This window comes from Lampris incognitus, chromosome 9, assembly GCF_029633865.1.
Source record: "Lampris incognitus isolate fLamInc1 chromosome 9, fLamInc1.hap2, whole genome shotgun sequence".
Classification (NCBI taxonomy): domain Eukaryota; kingdom Metazoa; phylum Chordata; class Actinopteri; order Lampriformes; family Lampridae; genus Lampris; species Lampris incognitus.
Window position 1 is genome coordinate 28661794 of NC_079219.1, and position 23042 is coordinate 28684835.

The 23042-nt window shown below is 41.0% G+C and overlaps 1 protein-coding gene across 1 annotated transcript in view; it reads left to right on the forward strand.

The window, feature by feature from the left end:
• The window catches only part of LOC130118211 (CUB and sushi domain-containing protein 3-like), a 473370-nt gene that overhangs the window by 120802 nt on the left and 329526 nt on the right, over positions 1-23042 (forward strand). Inside the window, 10 exon segments of the mRNA XM_056286604.1 lie at positions 5773-5885; positions 7246-7323; positions 8917-9004; positions 10248-10372; positions 10817-10938; positions 13744-13847; positions 14184-14296; positions 14679-14861; positions 16427-16753; positions 18823-19017. Of these exon segments, the coding sequence (XP_056142579.1) occupies positions 5773-5885; positions 7246-7323; positions 8917-9004; positions 10248-10372; positions 10817-10938; positions 13744-13847; positions 14184-14296; positions 14679-14861; positions 16427-16753; positions 18823-19017 (1448 nt within the window).

A 23042-nucleotide genomic window follows, 5' to 3' on the forward strand; every position in this document is an offset into this window, starting at 1 on the left:
TCAGCTTCATTTGGGTCATACGCTTGTCTTTTTTAGGTACCCGGACAGTACCCACATTAAAATGGAGCTTGGGATAATTCTAGTTGGCGCAGTGCTTAAAAACTTGGAATATAGGAAACGAAACATGTTCTGCAGGCACCTAGCAACTTTTATGAGTTTATCAGTTGAATATCTGATTAGATATTCAACTTGATAAACTGCAAATGAGTCTATTGATTCCCTTTTTGTTGTGTTAATAAATAAGGGTGTGAAGCTGCACATCAGTCACAGAGAAAATAGACAAAAACTGGGGGGCCCTAATGACATAGGCATCAAAACAGTCATTTGTTTTTCCTTTGGCCTTTAATATGATCGTACAAACCTTCTCCTTTTTTCATTTCTTACAAAGGGCAAGAATAACGAGTAGTTGATAACATGTCATTAATTTTTCTCAGATATGGAAACAACATAAACCCAAAAGGGTTGATGGATGTTGCATTGCATTTATTTTAGCTTGAAATTTGATCAAAGTGTTTGCTTCTTTTGCTTGAAAATTATTACTGTGCTCTGTTTCTACTTTTTACTGTGTTTTTGTTTTCTGACTTTTTTTGTTGCGTGCTTCCCATCCAGGGAATTTCTAGGGATTTTTCTAAGGAGTAACTGACATGGCTGATGCTCTACAGTCTGAGCTCATCCCCAAAACTGTGATGCTCCTACTGCAGCAAGCACGCCGCCAATATTTTCATGGCTGAATGAATAAGCAAAATCCTATTTAAACTTTATGGCTACATACTGGTGGTCAGAGGGAGGGCTCATTATTCCAGGCAGGTGGAAAACAAGACAATTGCTGCACGCCAGCCAAATCACCGAATTGGGCTAAATTACCATTTGAAATGAATTCAGTTCATTCTTTCTTGGATGGATTGATCTTGCTCTGCAAACATGTCCCACAAATTCACAGCATGGCAGTGTTTTATCTCAGACAGTTTAAATAAAATGCAACCAGAATATAAATTGTCAAAAGGCCCAGTTTTCTTACCAATGTAGGTGAAGTAAGGCATTAATGTGTAGTGTCTGCTGTCAGTGGTTCACTGAACTAATGTCATGATTATTGAGAAACATCAATGGTATGAAGAATTTGTACATAGAATGAACATACTTGCAACATACTGTATTCTTGAATCAGTCACTCTTGTTGATAAAGAGAATTGATCAAAACTCTATAATTCCTCTCTATCTTCCTCTTTCACAATTAAGAAGATTGTCTTAAATGTTGAGTATATATGTATCTGTCTGTCTGTGTGTGTGTGTGTGTGTATATATATATATATATATATATAGATAGATAGATAGATAGATAGATAGATAGATAGATAGATAGCGCTTTTTTTTTTCCCGGAGACCGTCCGGGGGAAAAAAAACAGTTGATAAAAGTGCTCAACAACTGAGGAGCGGAATATCAATATAGATGTAGGAAAAACACTTTTGATACATAGCAGTACAAGCTTGGTTCATGCGTCGCACACTCTTATACACACACACACACACCTGTAACCTCATTTTGTCTAATGCCAACCTGAACCTGTAGCTTTTTTGCTCATGCTACCAGCACTTAGAGACTTGTTAATGTGAGATATTAATGAGGCTTTCACGTCCCCTCCAAACCCCTCATCCTGTCAAATTACTTGATACAGCTCACTCAGAGAGTATTTTGAAAACACTGTGGATTTTCCTGTGATTTGCACTTGTATCGAAATCCACCGTTTGTCCTTGAGAATTCTGAATCAATAATATTGGGGGAAACTAAATCTTGGATGAAACCAAGCCCATAAAAACACTGCACTCATGCCAACAAGCAATCTCTGAGAAACCATATTGCATCCAAATGTGGGAACAAATAGACAGATGAGTCCACAGAGACAGAATTATATTGCATTATGTGAGGAATTTGTTTTTCCAACTTGAATTTCTCATCTTTTGTCACTTTAAATGCATTTGAGATGCAATATGAAAACAGTGGACTGCGTTGCGTCACCAAAAATCGCTCATTTATTGTTATAATTTTAAAGAGACTTGTCGGTATATTTTCAACAAGTAATTTATTTGATTTTATTATAGCTATGGTGAGTTGGATATTAGAAAAAGCAGATCAATGCCATGGGATGTAGCCCAATAGAAATTTGAGCAGCCATGTCACACAAACCATTAACATACCAGGTAGTCAAGAAAATGGTTGAATTTAGAAGTAGATGGACAAACACAGTATTTGCTGGCAAAATAATATATAGTCTAAAATAATATAATCTCTCACCTTTACTCTCAGACACAAAACAAAATAATTTCTAAAACAGAAGGAAATGTTGGCATTACACTTTGTACTGATTGGGTAGTTAGACTTCAGAAAACATTGTCTGAGGAAGAGGTAATTTAGGTAATTTTGTGTACCTTTCCATTTGTTGATGCAGGTGATAGTACACTGGAACAAGGCCTATGTAAATTGTCACTGAGCCTTTATTTATTGTAGATGACAGACCACATTTCAGACGCTCCTCTACAGTTTGCCTTTGCGGCTGTAGTATATTCACCTCCACAGCTGTTAGATTTGTAATGCCACTTCTATTCTACCTGGAGGACTGGTGCATCTGTGTTGGAGGGGCTCTTTATTGTTATTATTCATTTTTATGGAGACTTATTGCAGAAATCCTAGAATAACTTGTGAGCTAAGGCTACAGGAAACATGTACATAGCCATTTTCTTGTAAGTGGCTCACTTATATGAGTGCTGCTCTTTTTCATTCCGTCCTTATACTTGTGTCATTATTATTTAATCAACAGCACAGTGTGAGAAAGGTCAACTTTTGTGTGAAATCCAATTACCTTTCACACCCCTCTTGGGAGCTGCCATCATCTCCCTATGTGTAAGCTTTCAAAAATCATATCGAGCTTTTTTTTTTGCTTTTTGGAATCCCCCCTCCCCCTTTTCTCCCCAATTGTATCCGGCCAATTACCCCACTCCCGGTCACTACTCTACCCCCTGTCAAGCCGGGGAGGGCTGCAGACTACCACATGCCTCTGATACATGTGGAGTCGCCAGCAGCTTCTTTTCACCTGACAGTGAGGAGTTTTAGCAGGGGGGCGTAGCACGTGGGAGGATCACGCTATTCCCCCCAGTCCCCCCCCCGAACAGGCATCCCGACAGACCACAGGAGGCGCTAGTGCAGCGACCAGGACATATACCCAGATCCGGCTTCCCACCCGCAGATACGGCCAATTGTGTCTGTAGGGATGCCCGACCAAGCCGGAGGTAACACGGGGACTCGAGCCGGCGATCCCTGTGTTGGTAGGCAACGGAATAGACTGCTACACTACCCGGACACCCACATCTGGCTTGTTGATCAACTAGAGATCCTGGGAGGCATGCACAGGAATGTAATTTGAGCCAGACAGATACCTGATTTTTTTGTTTTTCGCCAAAAGGCCTTGTTCAACAAGATGGAATCAAAATACCAGACATCAGGATTATCAAAATGAAATCAAATGTCAAGGGGAGTTACATCTTATGGGTAACCCCCCCCCCACACACACACACAGCTCGTCTATGCTTCCCTATCGCGTTTTTGCCCTCTCTCAATGCCCCCCTTCTTTCCTTTCCCTTCCGTTCCCATTACCGCCTTTGATGGCTGCTGTAAATGCCAAGGCAATTATATAAAACAACCATTCTCATAAACCAAAATCATCCGTACCATACTCCTCCGAACCGACCTTAACATTACACTGACAGGCGCACACACACACACACACACACACACACACACACACACACACACACACACACACACACACACACACACACACAGTTGTACACGCCGTACTTTTTGTCTCCAACCAGCCAGTTTAGGCACAGTGAGCTCAGCTGCATCTTGTTCTTCCTCAGCCTGTCCCAAGCCTCTGTTTAATAGCCACAGTGGCATTGTGTGCTATTGACTGTACTAAGACAGGGCGGGGTGTACGGATTGTCAGGCAGTAGATAGAAGCCGGGGCTGGTTAACCAGACAAATGAGAAGGCCTCTGGCAGCCCCGGATCCCATGATTACAGTGTCCCTGAAGCTGTGGCTACACACTGGTTAATAGGTCTCATCTCAGGCATTGACATAGGCAGGGTGACAAACTATACTAAGGGCCTGCTCAGACCTGATATTTTATATGCAGGCACATCCAGATTGTGTCTAGATCTAGGTGAGACAGATTGCTCTTTCCACCTGGCATTATAATGTTTCAAATGCATCTCGATAGACCACTCCCTGGTCAGTATGCAAATAACAATGTATAGCTTCTGTGTATGTGATATATCAAACTCCAACATTATGTACCCTTCCATTCTGTTCTTGCCTTGGTCTTTGCAAACCAAAGCACTCAAAATGTCTGGTGCACTGTTAATATATGTACTTTTCAAATGCTCAGATATTGTGGACAAGGCCACAAGAGTATGCAAAAATGAAATTCTCCTGTCTTGTTTTAGTCCAGCTGAAGTTACAAAAATGATTTCGGCCCACCCATTATTATTAATAATGTTACTCGTATTATTATTAAAAAAGTAGACGAGGCTTATTGTGCTATGCAATGATTTGAGATTCTGGCCATCCCCTCTCTCGTTTGTCCCACTTAATTTTCATGCAGATTATTGCTGTCTGGACTTTTATTTTTCCTTTTTTTCCCCTTTTAACCCATGTATGACACACACTGCTACTCACGAAACCAGAGCAAAAAAAAAAAAAAAGGCATATAGAAAACCCCGTATAGTCAAAGCAAAATATAAATTCACTTTTTAATTATTCCTCTTGCAAACTCCTGTTGAATTTTTATTTTTTTTGGTCCCGTGCAGCTGATGGGATTGATAGTGATACTGACTCCATCTCTCAGGAATCCCATGGTCACATGACCAGACACATCCATGTATGCTGATGACTAGGCAGTCCTTCAGTGTGGACAAGGGCACATTTGTGTCCAGACTACACTAAATATGTGGACATATCTGGCCCAGGCTACCTCCGAAAGTGTACTGAGTGATTGAATCTCTTCAGGATGCATTGTGTACTTTCAGCCCTGTACTTAAGAGCTGTCTGTCCACTTGGGATTGGATCACCCAGGACACATTTTATTACCAGGTCTGAACAGCCCCCTATAGAGGCACACAAGCCAGACAGTTATTCACATAGACAGATGAACATATGCAGGAACGAATACATGCATACACAACAAACGTGCGTGCGCATGCACGTGCGCACGTGCACACACACACACACACACACACACACACACCTACACACACACTCTCTCTCTCCAGGCGCACGCGCAAATGTACTGACAAACATAGATGCTCACACAAGGACATACACAAACAATGACATGAAGGCTCAGTGTAGGGGAAGGCATTTCTGGGTTTCAGGGACAAGCTGGCTTCATTTTCAGGACACAGTTTTCTCAGTAAGCACAGCAAATAAACAGTGAAGGAACAACACGCGCTGTCCTGAGATGTGCCGTGCTGAGCTGTAAATGCCTCTTATGCTACGCTGAAGGGGTAACTGAGAATCCCATATTTTACATGTCTTTTTTTTGTCTTTACAATTTCTTGTTTTCCATTCAGTCATCTGTTTTATCCACATATCTGAAACGGTTAAGAGTCTTCTTTAAAGCCTTATGGAGTCACGTCGGCGTCAGTGACTGGGGAACCCGTTGCAGTCCTTTGAATGCCGATGTCATGTGTTTTCTGTCTTCTCTGTTTCCTCTCACCCAGGCTGTCTGGAATGAATATTCCAGCACCCATCATCAGCAACAAAAACTGGCTACGGCTGCATTTTGTGACAGAGAGCAACCACCGCCATAAAGGCTTCAGGGCGCAGTATCAAGGTAAGACCTGATTATTTAATTTGCAGATCATAATAGGAGAGCCCCCTACTTGAGCGAAAAGGGACTGTTGGTGAAAAAAATACAGTGTAATTACGAAAGGTGTTTTTTGATCTTTGTCAGCTGAATATCAAACAGTTTCATCAATCTACCCCTTCTGTTGAAGGCAAAGGTAGTATGAGTAGTGTCTAGCTTCAAACCCTGACATCAAAGGCTCTTGCCGATCGAATATTTGTGAGATAAATACTGTATACAGTTCCTCACTTATGAAAACACAACTCGGGTGATTCGATTATCCATTACCCTGACATTGTTTAGTGGCATGCCTTTTCAAGTCAGTGCATAAATATATATATATATATATATATATATATATATATATATATATATATATATATATATATATATATATATATATATATACATATCTATTTAAATTTCGTCATAGACGAGGCGTAATCCAGTTGCAAACCAGGCATGGAAGCCTGCAAATTCCTTGTTAAAATCTTTTATAAGGAGCTTTTCTACCGGCTACCTGCATACATGGCAACTCATCCTAAATGAAGACATAAAATCAGTGGCATGAATAATCACAATTCTCATCTGCTGCAGGAGTGTTTTGCAATACTTAATTTCCTCCATGTGTCATTCACGATGTAAAGGGCAATTTCTTTGTCATTTGGGGACAGGGAAGATGTGGACTTAATCCCTTTTTTTTTTTTTTTTTTTGCATGGTTTTGTGAACATTAACTGCGTTACCCAGTCACTTAATACACACAGTCCCAAATTTCCTGTGTAACACTTGGAACTGATGAGTTGACTTTAATATAAAGTCTAGGGAACGACAACTATGCAAGTCTTTTTGAGATAAAACGTGCGCTTTTTTTGTTTGTGTAACACATCATTCATTGCTCCCAAATGCTCTGTTGACACCTCAAAAATCATGACAGCTGCTTGCATCACCTGGCTTTTATATGAAATCCGGTCCCCGCTGTGTTCAATTAGCAACTGAAGGATATTCAACAGTGTAGTCCTCAGGCTCTTTGATTCCCCCTTATAAAAGTAAAACCCGCCCTGGCAAATCAGTTTTCATCAATTGTTCATCACTGTTCTGCTTGACTTATGAGCACAAACAAGTGAGAAAATCTAATTTCGGTTTTATGGAGCTGTCAGTTCAGCCCTCAACAGTGCATCCTGGGCAATCGCCCCATTTCTTGGCATAAGGGATGCACACAGATTGCAATTACATTTTGTTGTTCTCCGTAAGCATTACCCAGAGAAAGAAACACTTGTACTGTATCTTCTCACATCTAATACTGTAACTTCTTTTATCTAATGAACTCTTTTTATTGCTCTCAACCAGTGAAAAGCTCTGGGGAGCTAAAATCCAGAGGGGTAAAATTATTACCGGGAAAGGACAACACTAACAAACTGTCTTTGAGTAAGTCTTTTATTTTTCTTATGCAAATGTTTTCATTGTTTGTATTTTTTATTTATTCAGGGATTGTGTTCTCGGTCTTTGTTTCTTTCTCGTCTCTTTTTTGCTGCAGCCATTTGGTGAAAATATTAAGCTACAGTACTAGATTTTGCAGAAGTGCAGTCTTTTTTTCTTTCCAACAACCTATTTTCCCCCCATTGTCCCTGGACTCTGTGTCCTGACCGAAATGTGCTCAGCTACATCAGACCTAGTTACATACTGTACTTTGGAGCAAATAAACTTGATCAGATGCCACCAGCCACTAACCAGCTCTCCTTTCAAAACTCGGTCTCTCATCCCTCCTGCCCAAGGAATAAATCCGACCCAAGGCTTCAAACTGCAGTTCGTTTGCTGTGTGACCAACGTGCACAGCTATAGTTGAGGCTGGGTGACCGTCACTTAGCAGAGGATTTGTGCATCTTTCAGAGTGAAGTGAATGCCTTCTAATATCTCACTGAACGCTATCATTAAGATAATCTATTCACAAACATAATTCTGTTTAATTCTACGATGTGCTAAACACTTAAACGATAACTGGTTGTAATCTTCATTATCTTACGTGTCGTGAACCCGGTTTCAAACAGAGGCATGAATAATGCAGTGGGCTAGAATCTCTTCTTCTCAACAACACGTCAGTTAAAAGGACTGTGAAAAGATTGCACATATACTATACCATGTGTGAGCATGCTCTATAACTGAACCGATAACTGTATTATTACCCGCCTCAATTAACTTCGAATCTAATGAGCTTTTGAAGTGAAAGAAGTGTCAAGTCAATAACTTTATAGCGTCTCATTTTAAAAATGAATTTGTGTGTAATGTCTTCTTGTGAAGTTACAGTATTGCATATTTTATGGGTTTTATATTCAGCGCATGCTTTTCTTTGCGAAAGAGAGTTGTGCGTTGCTTTTAGAGTTATTTGTTGTTTTTTTATCTCACCCAGGCATGCACGTGCGCGTGCGCACGCACGCACGCACGCACACACACACACACACACACACACACATACACACACACACATACACATAAAACGTTTATCCTCATTCCCAGCCACATATGTGTTTGTTCATTTTTGCGAAGGCTATGTATTTCACCCTACCCGCAAAGCTTTATCTCGAGTACTTAAACCATCAGTATGTATGGAGAGTACCACTGAGTGATTATTTTGGCTGCTGTAATGCAGTTGAAGGTTATTTAATCCTCTTAGTCTCTGTTAGGGCTAGGTAGATCCTTTATATTTTGTTTAGCTCAGGGAAGAGAGTAGCGTTTTTTCCTTTGCAATCACTGATAACATTCAATAATAGTGTTTATCCACAGCACCAGGGCCAAATACCTGGCAATGAAAAAGCTTTGGCAAGAGATGGGATGGGTTTGACTCCTTTTGATTCCTGGAACCACAATTTGTTACAAGCTACCGGCCTTTTCGATGTTCTTACTGAAAGTAATTCAGCTCCTAGTTCAACAATGTGACTTTAGTGGCTGTGTCAAGAAAGTGTGTGGCAATCAGGGTGGCTCCATCTCTCAAATTTATTCTTGGTCCTTGTCTTTCTTGCTCAGTGAACGAGGGAGGAATCAAACAGGTGTCTAATTACTGCCCGGACCCAGGGGAGCCGGAGAATGGCAAACGGATCGGCTCTGATTTCAGGTCAGTGGGCAGGGAGCTGAGACGAGGGCTCGGATGGAGCCGAGGAGAGTCTGGGAGCAGATGACAATCTATTGCCTACCATGACATGCTGCAGATTCAAAATGTCACTCACACACCCCCACGACCCAGACACACAAACACACTCGCACACAAACACACTCACACACAGACCCCATCATATCCCCAGGTTATTGAAGAGAGGGGAAAAAAGAAGTGATAATTGTTAATAGTCGAGTTGCGTGGTGTAGTCAAAACTTTGTCCACTGACCCCATCTAATCCTTGGTAGATTATTCAGAAGAGCACTAGAGAATGGAGAGCTGATTGCTAAGATGGTATATTTTATTCAATTCAATATGTTACACGTTAATATCATATTCAAGCCTCAGATAAAACCATTGGTTATTCTACAAAAACAGAAGAATAAATGTTTGGGACATTGCTTATGTCAGCCGGTCACCTACGACAAGTAGCAGATAGAACCGAGGACTAAAAGCTTTGTTGTCTCATGTAATTCGCAGAAACAATACTGTCCGAGTTCTGAAGTGTATTTAGCTCAGAGCCTTTAATGAACTCACTTTCACCTTGCATCCAAAGAGGTTTGCTGGTGCAACATTTTAGAAACACTGAGAGAGAAAAACTAGACAGAAATATACACCAGGTTCCAAAGTAGTCTTCAGAGTGGCAGGTACTTGAATTAGCACTTGTGTCAACTTGATTGGTGTTTGGAAAAAGCAGGTGCCTAAGGGTTTATTACGTCTCCTCAACTTGTGCTTAAGAATGGCCCTCGCTCTGCGCAGGAGCTGACTAGCCTCTGAGGTTTACTTATCAGCCACAGTTCAGTCCGGTCTCAAGTCCCTTCTTGATAGAAGTTAAACTCTCCCACCACATGTTAAGGTACCTTACTGTGTCTCTGATTAGAACAGCTCGTATGCTGCATCCCGCTGGACTCACACAGCACATACTGGACACAGAAGTATCATGACATGAGTTTTGTTTTTTTCCCTTAGTTGTGCAAAAGGCACCAACAGCATGTAGCAATACTATTGTTTCTTTTTGACTAAGAAAGTATTGTTATTTTAATAAATTTAATGTGATTATTTATTTGTTCTCTCAATCCTTTATCTGTTCTTTATTTTTTTCTTTTATCTAACCAATCTAAAGTGCATCTGGGCCTGTGCACCTGTCTTGATGTTTCATTTTTAATGATTGCTTTTCACATTTTAGTAATTTTTGTCTTTTCAGCATTGGAGCAACTGCTCAGTTCAGCTGTGATGAAGACCACGTGTTGCAGGGCTCCAAAACTATTACCTGCCAGCGCGTCGCTGAGGTCTTCGCTGCTTGGAGTGACCACCGGCCTGTCTGCAAGGGTGAGCAAACTGTCTGAGAAGCAAATAAATTTGTTTGATTAAGACAGCGCCTCTGGAAATAGGCTCCATCCACACTGAGGAAAGTTAAATTCTGTTAATTATGTATGAAAGCCTCTGCACCAGCACTCTTCACTTCTGTACAAATACGCTGCACTTGCTGTTTAGTATGTTTCATAATACGCAGAGAACCCCTTTACAATTTGATTCATGGGAACTCAAGTCATAGACCTTCTCTCTATTCGTGAATGCAATACATTACCTTTTCTGGCATAATAGGGTACAGGAATTATTATGCTACCTTCTGGCGAGCACATTTTTCATCAGCGTATAGCCTGAATTTATTGCTCCCTATGGCTGTCTATTTTTACTGACCATCTTTTTCCTGTGATATTGTGAATCTCTGTATCCTTTAAATATTTTTAGTTTATTATCTATATGTTGCAGTGAAAACATGTGGGTCGAACCTCCACGGTCCATCAGGGACGTTCACGTCCCCTAATTTTCCTATTCAGTACGAGAGTAACTCCCAGTGTGTCTGGATCATCACTGCCAGCGATCCAAACAAGGTAAAAAAATAAATAAATAAAAAAGTCTCCCTGTTAAAGGTTTATTTTTTTAGGGAGTTGTTCCTTATCCGATGTGAGGGTCTATGGACAGGATGTTGTGTTGCTGTAAAGCCCTTGAAGTAAATTTGTAATTTGGGATATTAGGCTATACAAATAAAATTGACTTGATTTAAAATGGAGGAGCCACAGTCTTTAATTAGCTTGTGATACATATCTGAGTACCTTACTCCCACTCTGTGAGGGAGTCTAATGAAAACACATTGCTATATTTGTCATGTGGAGACCCACCAGAAACAGGTCAGTGCCCTGTTCTGGATCCCAGCACACAAAGCCTCATTTATCCCAAGTTAACTCAAGGGGAACAATAAGCAAAATATGTGGTCTTAAGGATATATAAATCTTGGAGGTCCCTATTGTTTACAGTATGAGGAATTGGTTGGAAAATTTAGAAATTCCTTTAAAAATCAGCCCCCAGAAGATGAGATGAACAATCATGGAACCTGGTTATTGAGAGACTCAAGTATGGTTTTCCACTGTTTAGAAAACAGTGGCTGCTAAAAGGTTAGCTGCATGATGGGGGACCTCTGGCATAGCTTTTGCTTTATGTATCTATTTTATGTATTGTTGTGGATACTTTTAATTCATAATATTTGCAATTAAGATCATTAATTTTGCGTGAGAGTAATTCTGTGTCACAATAGGTAGTTGTCTCCTCAACAGTATTAATAAGATCTGCATCAGAATTGTTTCTTTGTGCTAAGGGTATCTAACAAATAAATTCAGAACATTTGATCAGTGGCATCAAATGTACCATCAAATGCCATCAGTGCCATCAATTTTGAAATGTACCACTGATGGCAATCCAAGAATTTGTACGAGCCCCACATTAGTTTGCATGCACATACATTTACCATTTTTCTGGTTTCTAAACCACAGAACACTCACCTTAAGAATACCATAAGAATACTCTAATTAGAATACTATATCCACAGAGGATAGACTATTCATCATGCGCTTCCTTCTTGTATATTTATTCATACGTAAAGTTTAAATACAAATGTATGCGTTATGAATTGAGCTCACAGTTATTGTCCCTTAATCCTAGCCATGGGTATGATGCAGTGTAGTACCAGTTCTTACTCCACTACCAATCTAGGTGCTGTAAAGTCTTCTTTGTTCAGCCGTGGAAACGAGATGGAGAGAAGTAATGATTTATAGAAACCAGCTGTTCCCCAAAGTGAAGAGGTCAAAGCTGTTTCCCTAATGTTCATTACTGCTCTCGCACAGCACATTACATCTGGCTGTCTGTTGATATTCCATCCAGTGATGGTGGGGGATTTTCATGGTGTAGACTAATTGTGCTAATGAACGATAAACAACCAACGAACCCTTGTTCAGGATCTGCAAGTCCCGTGAAGTGCTGTAGTTGAGAACTGCATTGCCCTCTACTAGGCAAACAAGCCATTTCCTTGGTACTTAAACTTTGTCTATTAGTGTTATTATGGTAATTATACATCATGCGTGGATCATAAAGAGGTTATTATACATGCGGATTCTGCAAGCATGGTTCTCCCCAAGATCTGAAGAAGTTGGCTGCCAAGGATGAGAAGCAAGTGGCCATCATGTGCGGCTTTAGCTGCTGGCATTAACAGATGTGCAATGCATGTCATTGCAACATTCACAAAGTCCGTGACACCAAAGCATAGGCTGGGAAGCCACAGCTTTATTGTGCATTTTCCCTGCAGTAGGCTCCCCATTTTCACCTAATTGTAATGACTGGAAGCTGTTGTCAGTGTAATCACTGAATATGTTATCTTTTGTGATGTTATGTACATTCAGTGAGAGGAGAAAATGAATAACTGCGTAACAGCTGACAAAGATATATGAACAAGTGTATATGGATGGACAATTAATTACTTTTTCTCAACAGAGACTCTAAAATTACATCTGACCATTATCGCTTCTGAGTATTTGATTTGTGCTGTAAAGCAAATGTGAATTCATGCCATTGCCAATTTGCACATTCCTCCCTGAAGATTGTTTATTGTGGCCTTCGAATGCGGGGGTGTATTGGGTGAATATACAGTATGTTTTGCACTCTGTGCAATCAAAATAAATGTGGTATGTTTGGATATGTGTACTACGTTTGGCTGCCAATTTTTTCTAGTCCTTGTGATTTAAGATTTAGGGATAGTTTCTGCATAATTCATGAAAAGGAAAGTGCCTGGATGTAGGTAAATGCACCTTGTTAAATTATAAAATGAGGAGGTAGAGGTGCCTGGTAGGGTTTCATAGCAATGTCTGATCTCAGCTGTTTTCTGAGCTGCCTGATTGAAATATGTATAAGGATTATGAATACTGTCTACATAGGCTTGGTGCCCTCACAGTTAAGCTGTCGTCAAAAAATCACTCTCTCTAAAATGGAGATGAGCAGCTGCTTGTATTGTATGTTATGCATTTCATATAAACTAAACACTGGGTGATTCAAAAATACTGCTCGAATCACTTGGTGTTTTTGTTCAACTCATTGAGAGGGTTTGTTCTTATAAATTCATAGAATTTGTTTTTTTAGGCAGTTGTGGGGTAAACTGTTAGACAAAATTATTTTATTTATCTTGAAATCCATAGGGGAAACTCCCTTGAGTCTTCTAAGGCACAGATCAGTATATCAGCTCCTATGTGCTAGGTGGCTGGCCGCATGTGCATTGACAGACATAGACAATGTGACTATGGCAGTAATGATGACATGTTATGAAGTATTACTAGTACTGATGAGCATTAAAAAAGGCCTATATTTTAAAACAGGTTATCCAGATCAACTTCGAGGAATTTGACTTGGAGATTGGGTATGATTCACTAACCATTGGCGATGGAGGGGAAGTAGGTGACTCAAGAACAATAATACAAGTGTAAGTGCTACATTTATTACTTTGTTAGGTCAGGTGCCATAATCGTGTGCATTTTTTTTTCTATACAGAGGCATGATGCAACAAAATGCAACAAATTGTACTTTCAGTGAGGGGAATAATGGCAAAATTTAAACCAATGCATATAAAAATCACTTGTCACTTTATGTTGGAAGGAGCTTCATTAGACTCCATTCTGATATGTTAGCTGTTATCCTTGAATTTAACAGTTGGTACTTGTGGTTCAACAGCAAATGGTTTTTGGTTGATCAAGATGACAGGAAATTTTGAATGGTGGATTGGGACACTTCTGTGAGTTTGTTATTGTCTTCTCTGTAGGCTGACGGGGAGTTTTGTTCCTGATCTGATCGTCAGCATGTCTCATCAGATGTGGCTTCATCTCCAATCTGATGAGAGTGTGGGGTCAATTGGCTTCAAGATCAACTATAAAGGTACAAGATCCCTAAAAGTGATAACATCTTCCACTCTCTCCCTCTGTGTCTTGTCAGTCTCAATCAGGGAAGCAGTGAGTTCTCTCTCTCTCTCTCTCTCTCTCTCTCTCTCTCTCTCTCTCTCTCTCTCTCTCTCTCTCTCTCTCTCTCTCTCTCTCTCTCTCTCTCTCTCTCTCTCTCTCTCTCTCTCTCTCTCTCTCTCTCTCTCTCTTACTCTCAGTTTCAAAATTTTGAACCAGGCCCCCACTTTGCCTGTACATTTACAGATAATAATAAATGAATATATCTCAAATATTTTTCCCGGACTAAACTTTCTACTTTTCCTCATTCTATCCTCTCCCTTCTCCATATCACCTTGTTCCACCACTCCCCTCATCTATAGAAATTGACAAAGAAAGTTGTGGTGACCCTGGTACACCTCTGTATGGCTACCAAGAAGGCAGTGGCTTTTTAAATGGTGATGTCTTGCGCTTTGAATGCCAGTTTGGATTCGAGCTGATAGGCGAGAGGATGATAACATGCCAGAACAACAATCAGTGGTCTGCTAATATCCCCATCTGCATATGTAAGTTCAATGGAGTGCTCATGCCAGCAAATGAAGCAATTACCTGTCTTTTTGAAATTCCTCAATGCTGCTAAGTTGTCAGGTGATAATTATGTTGTTAAAAGGTCATAGAGCTCATAATAAGCACGTAAACAGGCATACCATGACGATAATCAGAAGTGGGAAGTTAATAAAATATGGCAACATATGTTTGGGTTTTTCGAGAGAAGAGAGATCAAGGAACACACTGTTAACGGTAAATAGTCGGGAGATGGAAAGCATATGTTACACTCGATCCTTTCTACTCACGGCAATCTAAAGGCATTCTGTGATTTTCCCCTGCAAAATATACCTAACCCATATCCATAACGGAGAGATACAGTCTTATGTCTCTCAAACTTAATAGTGTCCATAGGGATTGTATGCAGCAACTCTACCTCTCCCTTCAGTCTCTGGTTTCACCAAATACTTGGCACACCCATGGGGATGGTGTTGTCTCCTGATTGCTAAGCAAGTCAAACAGCTCTGACATTGTTCCTTGCTGATCTTAGTGTCTTGTTATGCAGGGTTGGGTTATAATGGAATGCAAGTAAAGGTGTTATGTATTCAGAATACAGAAATGCAATATCCATATTCAGCCCATGTTCATTTTGAAACACCAGTGTTCAGATTACAATTACTTTGTACATTTTAAGGAGAATACTTTTAGAATACTTGCCTCCTTATTAGTGTCGGCATTACAGGTGAGACTATATGTTCATGTTTTTTCATTGGCAAATGCAATTTCACATGAAAATTTAAAACATAATGGAAGGAGATTTTCTTTTAAAAGAATGGGTTGAGGATGCAGTGTGCAACTCCCTAATGATAAAGAACATGGAAAACATTTCATTTGCCACAATGCATTTGCTCGCTGCGTTTTAGTTTATGTAGTGCATTTCTGTGTGACATTTTTGTGTGTCTGTGTGCAGTTTGGGTGTGTACATTTGCTCTGTACATAGCCTATTTCACAATCATGCAACAGCGAACTGAGGTCAACAGAAAAGGACCCCTATTAAACTTAAATGCCTGCATGTCTGATATACAGTGACGCGAACCCTGCTCCAAATTGAAAGTAATCATACAACCTTTGAAAAAACCATGAACTATTTTCAACATGCACATATTTCCTCCTGTGTACATCACACGACGGACAGTACAGCGCAGCAATAATTGGCTGATGGTCAACACATGTTGAAATAATAGTGTGGAGCTACAGCATTGAATAAGCAACAATGTGACAAATATTCATGATATTGCAAAGCATTTTCACGAGCACTTTTAAACTATTCTGAATGTAATCTGATTAAGCCACTGAGTAAGTTCCTTGAGTATTGAAATTAAATATGTTAATGATTACAGTTAGGATAGTGTATTCAATACTCAGGCACTAAAAATTTCAAAATATTCTGTACAACCATGTTATTATGGTATAATCAATAATATACAGGAGATTGTCATGTGAGAGCTGTGAATTGCTGTAAACTGTCTGATATGGGATATGAGTGATTTTCTTGAATCAAATCAGATCTATTTGTTCCTCTTAGTCCCATGTTTCTCCAACTTCACTGCGCCATCGGGGACGGTTTTATCGCCTGACTACCCAGAAGGCTACGGGAACAATCTCAACTGTGTTTGGCTCATCATCTCTGAGCCTGGTTCAAGAATCCACCTGGCTTTTAATGACTTTGACCTTGAGCCTCCTTATGACTTCCTCACTGTCAAAGATGGTGACCAGTCAGGAGCAACAATATTGGGTCGTTTCTCAGGAGCTGAGGTCCCATCTCATTTGACGTCCAACAGCAACATATTGCAGTTGGAGTTCCAGGCCGATCATTCGATGTCTGGGCGAGGATTCAACATCACCTACAGCAGTGAGTGATTTATTTCATAAGAGCATTAATTTAACAAGACTAAGTCAAAATGTACTATATGGCTGAACTGTGTATAGTCAGTGTTTGAAATTGTGGCCTAGATATAGTCAGTGCTAGTCTATAATATGAATTCTTGGATATTAAATGTTCATCTGCAATTTTCTGTAGTGGTCCCAGGAATATTTGTTGTTAATGTGTACTGAAGTACCATATTACATGACATGGTTAAGTTATGTTTGAGTAAAAAAAAAAAAGAAAGAAAAAAAAAGGTTATAAATGCAGTTGCAAGAACAATACTTTCAACTCATATCTTGGGATATTTGATTTGAAAAAGAATTTAATTTAATTGTAAGTATAACTATTTTGATTATCTGTCAACTCCCCCTTCTCTTTCATCTGTTTCTATCTGTGGATGTCTCTTGCTTTTCTCAGACTCACTCTGTATTGACAGGCAAATTCACAAAAAAGGGATTGCAGCCGTTGATAGCGCCATTAATTGCGCATCACTTCCAACCACTATCTACCCCGTCTCAAGGTCCAATTCACAAACGATTTTACAGTGCAAAGCTGCCGATAAAGTTTTGCACTTGCAATTTGCCCTTGTTTTGCATCTGATAGCAATTATCCATGTGGCAAAATATAAATGGCAGCTTTGTGCCAACAGCACAGTAGACGGGTTTAATGTCATCCTTGATGCCATGAAGTAGCTATAGCATGAATTTTTTGACCTGGTAACCTGCGAAGGATTTGTGTCTCAGTTAAATCAAAAAGGGATATTTTCCTGTGAAATATCCGCTCACAAGCACGCCTGGCATAACGATGCCTTCACCTGGCGACAATCACTGCTGCAATGATCGCTGGAAAGTCTGGGCCTCGGTCACCGCCAGTTCTCTGAAGACACTAATAATTTTCACTCTTAACTGTGTGGCTATTAGCGCTGCTGTTTGTGAATCGGCCTTTTTTTGCAGTGAGGCTCATTTGGATACAAAGGGGCCAATTTTGTGCCAAATGTAATAATATTACCTAATTTAAATAAAGTGCAAATAACACCGGAGCACTGAGATGTTATTTGCTTGGCAGCACAGCTCGGGATGCATTTCCCTCTTTTCGGACACTTTGAGAATTACATGGTTTCTTTTTGTCTTGTTTGTGCAGGTTTAGTGGCCACAAAAGCCATGCAATCCTTAGTGAATTCACCAGTTAGCGTTTTGTGAGAGTGATTGTTATTTGTGTTGCTTTAACTGTGTGTTCTCCCTTACACCTCTTGGCCCTCGGCCGACCAATCGTGTAACTTCAGTGATGTTGTTGGTCACCTGATCCAGCAGTCCAATCGTGTAACTTGATCACTCAGTCACGAACTTTCGCATTTGTAGGGCTGGCCCACTTGTCCGGTCCAGCCAAAAATTGACTAAAGCAGTGCAGATACCGTTTAAGGGCTTTTGTTGTGGTGTAGAGGGCTAAAGGAGGCTTATATTTGTGAACATCTTAAAAAAATATTGCTCCTTATCATGCCAGCAATCAAATTTTCACACATTAAAAATATGACACTAAAACACCAAAATAACCAGATTATCTGAAAGGAAATTTGGAGATGTTAAAAGCTTATTTTGTGTCAGAGAGATGACAACAATTCAATAGGGGTAATTTGTTCAATGAAATAGAGCTATATTTCATTGCCAGTGCCATAATTGTAGTATATTGGTGCATTTGAATGAATTAATCATTCTGTTCCATTGTAGAAAAGCTTTGACGGTGTGATTTAAATGAACATCAGTGTCTAAAAAAAAAACAACAACAGCTTGTTTTAAAAATTGGATATACCTAACGCTTTGACTACAATGTCGGTGCAGTTCCCTTTTGTCCACAGTGAAGACCCAACAAGTGATAAAGACAGTAGCTTTTGTTATCCTTAGATGTATAATGACCTGGCTACATTTCCCCCTTTCTCTCCTCCCGTAGACCGCTACATCAATTTCCCTTATCATGCTACCCCTCAAATACCTAATTTCTTATTCACAAAACGGACAGAGGGAGTCACTAGATCTTATTCCCTTTCTTCTCATTACAAGCGTTCGGGCACAACGAGTGCCCTGACCCAGGTGTCCCGCTGAATGCCAGGCGCTTTGGAGACAGCTTCCAGCTGGGAAGCTCCATCTCTGTGGTATGTGAGGAGGGCTTCATTAAGACGCAGGGGGCTGACACCATCACTTGCCGGTTGGAAGAGGGCAAGGTGATGTGGAGTGGACTCATACCCAAATGTGAAGGTACTGCACTGGAATAGCTCATTATTAGCTGGCATCATCATATAAATCTATGGTATCTAGCTATCTTGTTTATAACCACATGTAAAATTGTCATTTCATTTGGCCCTTGACATTTGTCTAATGCCTGTTCTGAGATAAAAATCTTTATGTTATCTGAAAAGTCAAGCTTTTAAGTAATGAATATTAATCAAGCTATGATTTTTCACTCACTTCAGGTTCAGAGTTTCATAGTCCAACATTTTGCATTTATCTGGAGAAACACGATAAAAATGCTGCCTGACTGGCTGAGCGTCTCCTACATCTGTATCGTGTTCAAACCAATGTGTGCATGACGGCAGGTGTCCCGCTGAATATCTCCAAACAAAACAGGATAAGACCTGATTAACTTTGCCAACTCAACATGATTAACTTTGCCAACTCAACACACTTTTGTTCAGATAAATGACTAAGCAACCTTTCCAACCTAGCCAGAGACTCTGAGTTTTTCAGCCGGTCACGCAAAACACCGTCTTCAGGACCAATACCGACTTGTCCCCACCCACCCCCTCATGAGTAGAGGCGACAGCAGTGTTCCCACTCCAAATACCAGTACCCAGGGTGGGTGCAGGTTTGATTCTTTGATTTGGTTTCCCTGTCAACTGACAAGTGTGACATGGTTTGACATTAGCCGTAACATCCCTCTTCACACGAGGCCAAATAAAAAAATATCTCAGGATATGGTTGTATGTTTTTCTCACCCCCAAATGTCCGGACCTATCATGAGAGAGTTCCAACACCAATTTGCGAAATTTCTTAGGGACTACAATCTGCACAATAGCATCACCAACAACACTCTCCCCATGAGGCACCCATTTCCTCATCAACAGCCCATTCTGGATGAACCATTCATGCGCAAGGCTGGACCCCACACCCTCTGGACAGCCACCGTCAAGGAGTTCCTTCAAGATAGGATCCGCCTGCTGTGCGCTAGCCACATCCTCCAAGGAAACAGAAAAAGGCGAGTCAGACAGATCTGGCAAGGATAACAATGGCACTGTGCGGTCCTCTTTTTTACCACGTAGCTCAAGCTGTGGAACAGGTGTAGCGCAGCTCATAGCATGCGTCACAGCGCAGGCTGTGCAAACCTCTGGCAAACTTTGTGCACTTTCATCTACAGCCCTCACGAGTGTCAGTGAAGGGGTAACTACTGGAGGTGGCAGCACATTAGCCCAAACACATCCCCCAGCCAGACCATTGCCTAGAATGAGGTGAACCTCCTCAACCTGTAGCGCTGGGTGGACACCAGCCACCACTTCCACCAGGTCAGACATGAGCATCATGTGATGAAGTGGGACAGACAACGTGGTTAAGCCCATGCCCCGTACCAAGACACTATCACCAGTATCAGACTTAGCAGAAAAAGGAAGTACTGATTCTAAAATGAAAGAATCTACAGCTCCAGTTTCCCGCAGGATTTTCACTGGGACTTTCACATTACTTCCCACAAGTGAGACATGACCTTCTGTAATAAATAGTGAGAAATCAGAATAATCAGGACCGGCAGAGTGACATGGGGATGCTGGCGGTTGCACCTGCTCTGGAATCTGCACAAAAGGATTACTAATTTGGATAGAGGTGGCGAACACTACAGCCTTTCCCTGCCCCCTATTTCCTGATAACTTACTCCTACCTCTAAGAACAGGACACTCTGCCTTCCAATGTCCCTTCCCCCGACAGTAATTACAAGCTCCATTTGGATCAAACTTCCCACCTGACCCACGATCATTTTTGCATGTACTGAACTCCCGTCTCGACCCATCCTGCCTCATGAAATGCAAACCACCTGCCATACACTGCTCGCAAGTGCGCACATCTCCAAAAGCGTTTTTGTACGTTAAAACATACTTGTCAGCTAGGGCAGCAGCCTCCGCAGCAGTCTCAACTTTACGCTCATTAATGTTGTTGGCTATGTAGCCAAGGAGTGAGTCTTTGAACTGTTATGGCACAAAAAGATCGGCCAAGTCCTCAAACGTTTCCACTTCCAAAGCGGTGCACCAGCAGTGAAAATGAGTGGCTAGATCCCTAGCGAACTCACCATGCATCTGCTTATCTCCCTTTCTCCATAACCTAAACCACTCCCGGTAAGCCTCGGGCACCAGTTCATACGCCCTTAACACAGCGGACTTCACTTTATCATAGCTATGACTACTGACTGAACTGAGAGCAGCATATGCTTCTTGTGCCTTACCAATCATGACGCGCTGCAATAACAAAGTGTGCTCCGCATCAGGCCACCTAGCATCAGCAATGCACTCAAACAGAGAAAAAAGGTGCCTGGATCCCGTTCACTGAACGGTGGGGCAAGGCACAAATTGCTGGCATCAAACTGGTTTGGGGACTCACCAGGAGAGATATGAAAGTCCTTAATAGAATCACCTGTTATTCTTTTTTAATCAAATCCAGTTTAGCGTGTTACAGCTCTAACTTTGCTTGCTCCAGTTTCCACTCGGTTTCAAGTTTTTTACTATCATACTTTAGCTGCAACAAGAGCAGCTCTTTCTGCTGTTCAAACATGAGATTACTACCTACGGGTGGCTGGAGAAGTGGACCAGGCCTCTTCTCTACCTTACTTAACAAGACCTTCCAATCCAACTGGGACTTCACTGCAGCCTTAACAGCGTCTCTACTTTGCCTTCTATCACCAACATCCAAGGAATAATAATCTGCTATTTTAAGCAATTGGTCTGTATTAATGCACGACTCTATCTACTCCACTGAGGGATTACGGACAAACTCATCAATACTTTATTGCATTGAGTTTATTCTTTATTTTGTAATAAATCATTTTGGTTTATTGAATGGTTTTGAGGCGTCCCCCTTTTTGGTTGTACTCTGTAGAGCCAGGGGTTGTAACATGGGGGCTCGTCGCATGCTCTTCCGATGGCCTCATGGTCTCACCATCCCACTCCTGACACCAAATATAGCGAATTCGAGGGGCAGTTTAAAAAACATGCACAGGTTAAAAACCATGTCAGGCTGGTCTGGGTACTCTGTGATGTTAGAATAGCAGGATGAACACAGTTGCAGCTAATACAATTAATTATGGCTCTGTTGGTTGTAGGTGTGCCATTACACATGTCAGTATTGGCAGACAGAGAGAGCCAGCACTGACAATAGTCGTACTGTCAAAGCTGGTTCTTTAGCACACCTACATGTGTTTATCCTGCTACACTAACATCACAGAGTACCAAGACCACCCCGGCATGTTTTAACCTTTACATGGTTTTTAACCTGTAGATGTCAGCAAACTCACTAAAATGGTCTAGGGTTTAGTTACTCTTTCAGTATGTTTTTGAAGTTATTGTTGCTGTAAAGAGGTTTGCGAGTGGTATTTTGGTTTAGAAAACGATAGCATGCTCCTATGCCTTCATAAACCCCATGCAGTTCTTGCCCCTGATATCTAAACTGTCTCCTTTGCACCCCTTTGTCTTCTCCAGTATTTCTTACCTCTTCCATTCCCCTAACCAAACCATCCTTTCCTCTAACCTCACCTCATCTGCCTCCTCTTTGCATTACTATCCAACCAATCTTTCCCTGACCACCCACGTTCTCTTGTGTTCTCTGCCAAACAGCTCTCCACCCATCCATCCTTTCACTCTTCCATACCCCTTCATCAATCTTCTCCTGCCTCTTTCTCTTACTCTCACTCTCTCTCCTCATCATACTCTGGTCCCTCTATCACTCTGCCATCTATTTTCCCTTCTCCAACCTTACCCGCCCCCCCCGCTCTTGGTTATTTTTTCATCCGTCCTACAACCTTTGACTTGCTCCATCCCTCCTACATTTTCCTTCTTCTTTTGTTCTTCTTATCCAACTCAACTATCCTTCAATCAACACTTTATTCTGTTTTACTTTCCTTCCTCATTGTTGATACCCTCTACAACCATTCACCAACTTTCCCTTCATTCTCTCATTCCTCCATTACTCTGCCATTTATCCTCTCTTCTTTTATTCATTCCTCCTTATTCTTATTCATTCTCCACACT